General features: G+C 34.7%; 1 protein-coding gene across 1 annotated transcript in view; it reads left to right on the top strand.

Moving 5' to 3' along the window:
* Positions 1–3,419: 3,419 nt before the first annotated feature.
* The window catches only part of LOC145259475 (glutamate receptor ionotropic, NMDA 3A-like), a 344,884-nt gene continuing 342,303 nt past the window's right edge, over positions 3,420–6,000 (top strand). Inside the window, exon 1 of the mRNA XM_080117230.1 lies at positions 3,420–3,862. Coding sequence (XP_079973356.1) covers positions 3,467–3,862 — 396 coding nt within the window. The 5' untranslated portion in view covers positions 3,420–3,466. The remainder of the gene's footprint in view (positions 3,863–6,000) is intronic.

The following is a 6,000-nucleotide window of genomic DNA, read 5'->3' as shown; positions in this document are numbered from 1 at the left end:
ATAAACCTCTCAATGGTCTCAATCTTCCTGACACTCGTCCAACGGAGGTTTCGTTAGTGCTTTCTCGCCTCGGTCTTTCCATCCTCCTTAACCGTTTTATATGTTGACGAAAAATAATAGGAAAAAAGAAAACCGTGGGGGGGGGTCTAACTTATAATTATATAATCCTACAGTTTCAGTTATCATGATCCCAAGTTGCGTTTCTTTGTGTTTTCCTCTTTAATAATTTCTGTAAGCTCGGCTAGCGCCCGTGGGTAATATATAATAGTCCCTGTACTCAAAGATTTTCCTTAATATTTCAGCCGTTTTCATTCTTGTTACCTGATGTATCTTCTCAGCTATCAATCTGATTTCAATCTCGACTAGTTTTTTTTCGAAGTTTTTTTAGTATTGTACCTAGTTTTTCTTCTATTATTAGTGTTATTTTAACTTTCTTCATCTTCCATATCCCTTTCAGCTCTCTGGCGAGTTCAGTGTATTTGCTCGGCTCTTCTGTCGTCTTGATCTTCACTTTGTGATCTGCTGGGACGGCAAAATCTACACTCAAGCAGACATTTTTCTTTTGTTAACTATTATGACATCCGGTCTTTTTTCTTGGATGAGTGTCTGTTGTATATCCATGTCCATAGGATTTTGTAACTTTCGTTTTCAAGCACTGTTGCCGGTTTGTGCTTGTACCATTTGTCAGTGTTTTAACGGTGCAGTTTTCTCCCCACCTGATCGTGTCTATTTTTATACTCTTTTTGGGTTAGTTTGCTACATTCGCCTATTATTTGGTTTATTGTTTCGTCTCTTTGTCCACAAAGTCTGCATTTGCTGCTCTCTTGTGTTTTGTCGATCTTAGCTTTGATGTGGTTTGTTCTGATAGCGTTATCATGCGGCTGTTATGAGGGATTCAGTATTTCTGTTTAGGTTTCCTTTTTTGTATCCATGTCCAAATATTTTCATTAGTCTTGTCTTTTGTCATCCTTATGAATCATCCGTGTAGCTGTTTATATTCCCATTTTTCTCCTCTCGTTTTATAACTTGTCTCTTTTTTTCTGGTTTATTCTGTGTTTTAGTCAATCTTGCTGCAGAAGTTATTCTTTCTGTGTTCTGCATTATGTATTTTTCTAATTATTTTTTCATGTCGTTTATACAATCTTCTATACTAACCAGTTCTCTTCCTCCGCCTTTTCTTTTCAGATAAAGTCGGTTAGTATCATCTTTTGGGTGTAGTGCCTTGTGCATTATCGTGATTTCCCTAGTCTGGTTGTCTCAGTTCTCCTTTGATCAATCCTATGGACGGTCCGGGGCATCTTATAAGTGGCACTATTATTATTACTATTATTATTATTATTATTATTATTATTATTATTATTATTATTATACATAAGATTCTTGTATCTATTTTCAGTTATTACTTCGACAACGCTCGATAATTAAGTAGAACTAGGTAGTAAAGTTCCAAAATATATATGACAATTAAGCTACACTTAATTGTGCACGTTCCATTCTCGTGAAGATTCGTCAATTTATTGCATGGAATCGACGTTACTTCGTGTTTTTAGATGTTCCTGTAGTACTGGGTTTACTCCCAGCCATCCATAGCCTTGGGGCCCTGGAGGGGCATAGGCCATCTACAACTTTGTAGATGCTTTTGTAGCGCGGAGTTCTTTTTACAGAGTGAAGGTGCTGGCCCCACGCCCAACCTTCCCAGAAGGTACATATAGCGCCTAGCCTTCCCAAATTATCACCCATCTGGTACTGGCAAGGCTCAACGTTGCTTAACTTCGGAGATCTGGCAAGAACCGGTGTGTCAACATGATTGTACCGTATACTGGGTTTACTAGTCAGCCAATAATATGTGAATAACAACGAATCAGTTTGGCTGACTAGCAAACCAAGTGCCACGGGAACATATTATAACACGTACTAACATCAGGCAATAGCCTGATGAATCATAAAACACAAGGTTAAAACGCGGAAAATTCTGTGTAGCTGAATTGTCATATATATTTGCAAACTTTACTCATTTACTCCTTTAATACTTTATATATATATATATGTGTGTGTGTGTGTGTATTCAATTCTTTTAATCCAATTTTCATTAAAATAAGATGGATATATGTTTTCTCTTCAAAGTAAACAATATTTCAAATACGTATGAAGATTTGACGTGGAAATAGTTGCTTTGTTGCATCAAAAAGTGTAAAATTATGATAGCATTTGTTTTTAATATTTTACGTACGTTTTGCTTTTTTTGCATAGTGTGTCTTAAAAAAGGCTTGGTAATTCTTAAAATCTATAAGGACAACGAATCGAAATTGATGATTCAACATCTACTGTTAGTATTGTTCTGGTGTCACAACCGTTTAACTATAATACCGCGACACACATCCGGACAAGTTCGCTTTATATGGAGAGATACAGAAGTTATTTTTAGAATTATAAATACATATTAAAATTAATATATTAAGATAATGTGGTAAAAGCGCGTATTTTCCCAGACAAACGACTTCCTGTTTTGGAAGTGGCACAGATTTAACTGTTTAGCCCAATCCGAAAACCTTAATTGCCCTGGGAAGCATCAAGTATTCATCTACCGACAAGATTTGAATTACACTACAAACTCATGTAGTGAGTTCAATCTCGGCTGCGGCCGCGCTGGATGGATGGATGGAATCTGAAAACCAGGATGAAAATGTAGGTCAACACATTAGAAAATCTAAAAAAAAATAACCCGATTATTTTCATTGAAAATTTTTGTTGTAAATATAATATTTTGAAAATAAAGTATATATGTTTATTTACAGAAATAAGTAATACAAAAAAGATTAAACAAATTTAATATAATAGATAAATATAAATTAGATGAGTGTAACAAAAGAATTTATGTTAACTTAACATTGTCCAAATTATGAATTGTTTACATATAATAAATTTAATTAAATTAGGAATTTATCACATAAAATAAACGTGATAAAAAGAAAATGTCCAAAATTATGAATTGTTCAAATATAATGAATGTAATTAAATTATGAATTTATCATATAAAATAAACGTCATGAAAATATGTCCATTTGTGGAAAAATAATTAAACTATAATGAGCGTGGATTCAGTATGATATTGTCAAAAAATATATTTTCATTCGACAGTGTTAAAGCAAATTCCTGGAGGTGACTGTGGAACTTTTTTATGGCTGGTACCTTTCATGCTTTGAAATCTTACTTTGCATTCACTCCGAGATCCTTCAACACTATTTTATCCATGATGTAAACTCGGTGGAACGTATTAGATCAGTGATTTTCATATGAGGCTACACCGTTTATTCCAAGCCACTTCCAAACAGGGAATCGTTTTTTCTGGATAAATATGAGCTTACGCCGACAATGTTTATGCACGTGTTTACACAATTGTTTTGCTCTTTCTTTTCGCAGATGTTGCGGTTGCGGTATGAAGCCATAATGAACAAACCGGAGGAGGATGCCAGTTAACGTGGTCTTTCTAACAATCCTGCTGTTTTGTCTTCTCTACACTCCGCCAGGGATCAGCAGCAACACAGATTCGGATTACGATGAGATACGGATTCTGGGCCTCTGCGATTCGGACCTTCATGCCGACTGTGTTACGGCCTTTACGCAAGTTCTATCGGACAACGACGAAATGGCCACGCACGCCATATACCTCAACTGGTCGGTCATTCAGACCAGCAAGGACCTCGTGACAGGCCTCCGAGAGATGGACGGGGTCTGTAGTAAGTATCCGTACGACATAATGGTGGCCTTCGGTGAGACACCCACCATGATGACCGCAATGTTCACTGCCGATGCCTTTAATATAACCCTCTTGGCTTACGACACGACCCCCGGCCATGTTCTAGTAAGTTAATAATTTACTTTTTTTCTCTTATCATTAAAGAACGGGACGTTTTACTGGTTGTTTTTTTAGTTCAAAATAAGAAAAAAAATTATTTTATGCTATACTAGCATGTTTATTCGGCGTTGCCTGGTGGATGGACAATAAATTAGAAGCGTTAAAACATTAACATTTTTCTTTTTAAAAACTTATCTCTTTCCCTCCTACCCCCTCCCTCTACCTCTTTCGCCACATCACCATACCCCCCCCTTCCCTAAAAATCAATATGCCAATATGCACGCATACCACGCGAACAAGTAAGCATTTATTTACCTCGTACTCGTAAGGTTAGACATAAGGTCAGGTATGAATTTGATGAATGTATTTCTATGGAACGAACTGAATTCGAACCTGGCATAGTCAGGTTTTCAATCAGTGTCGTTAACCACTTAATCATGTCAACCACCGCTATGCATATTTTACTATTTTGTTATAATGGATAAAGAATTGGAATTTTGAGTTACTAGAGTATTTCGGAGGGGGGTATTTTTTTTTTTTTTTTTTTTTTTCTTAATCCCATCTGGGGTTGCGATTCTTGGTTTCTTCAAATTCTCCAGAAGATGCTTTGATATTAATCTCGCTAGTAAACGTAAAATATCAGTGTATTACTCCATGTAAATATGTTTGATGGTTTATTTAATGTTAATATCACATTTTTAAAAGAGTTATTGATGATTCCAAAAGACCCCCAGGCCATGCGATATTTTATTTACACACAGTATTTTTTCTCGTAACATTTTTTAACATTTTTGTTATATATATATATATATATATATATATATATATATATATATATATATATATATATATATATATAAATATATATATATATATATATATAAATATATATATATATATATATATATATTAAATTGCTTGATCACCCATTCTATAACAGGTCGATTCTTATAAAGGAACACATCAACAGAATTTAACTAATGCAAGAGACACCAAACCTCAAAATGCATTCAACATACTGATACGGTAAAATAGCGCATTATTTGGATTATTCGAACTACTCTTTCTCATCTTGGAAATTATGTCCACAACGTTTCGACCGACGTAACCACCGACATTCATCAAGTTCATCTTGTCAAAATCGGAAATATGGACAGAATTTCAAACTGGACGCTTTATTTTATCAACGGAGCTGGATTGTACTCATTGTGTCAGTCATGACCTTCGTCTTAAGTAATTTTATTCCTAGTTTCGCATGTATTAATGGTTTGGATATTCAGAAATATCTAAATGTGAACAGTAGTCGAAATAATTTACATAATATAAATTATTAATCCGTATCTAAAAGTTACGAAAGATAACAGTATAAAGGAGTTTTTAAAATAGATATTACACAACAACACTAATCTTGTGAATTTTTATATGCAAATGAATCGCTATTTATAATGGCTTTAAGACACTTGAGGATAGAATTCATAAACAGGATGAATAATTGATTGTTGCTGAATATGTTAAGGGAATTGAAAATGATAAAGAAAATTACTAAAATGTCATTTCTTATTATAGCTATTTATTACAGATATTGTAAAATGTTACGTGGATGGAAAATTATTTGAGAGAATTTCTCTCCATTAACATTTCGTTTGATATTAACCATGTAGAGGAAGAAAGAAAAGTGATGCACTGGATCAAGAGTTGACTTTGTACTCTGTTAAGGCACACAAGAATGTGCTAAATAGTACCTTTTTTACACAGGAATCCCCACTTATCAAGGCCCGGAAGCCACTCGAGGATAAGGGCTAATGGGAAGACATTAGTCAATGTGAGATATTTTCTGACGCTGGATTTAAAGACGACTATGTTGTATCCCATAGAGAAGCAATCTCGTTGTAAAATGTTACGTGGATGGAAAATTATTTGAGAGAATTTCTCTCCATTAACATTTCGTTTATCAAGGCCTGGAAGCCACTCGAGGATAAGGGCTAATGGGAAGATATTAGTCAATGTGAATATAGTGTAGTAAATATAAGCAGTGGTAATTTTGTAAATTGGATCACTTAGGGGTACGGTTCATGAAGAACTTGTTTACGTTAGACGTGAAGACTTCAGTGATATTACAGTAGTTTCCGTCTTGGGGCGTTTGC

This window comes from Euprymna scolopes, chromosome 3 (genome assembly GCF_053919585.1).
Source record: "Euprymna scolopes isolate OS-2025 chromosome 3, ASM5391958v1, whole genome shotgun sequence".
Taxonomy (NCBI): domain Eukaryota; kingdom Metazoa; phylum Mollusca; class Cephalopoda; order Sepiida; family Sepiolidae; genus Euprymna; species Euprymna scolopes.
The sequence above is the reverse complement of the archived record's forward strand: the minus strand, read 5'-3'. Positions and strand labels throughout refer to the sequence as shown.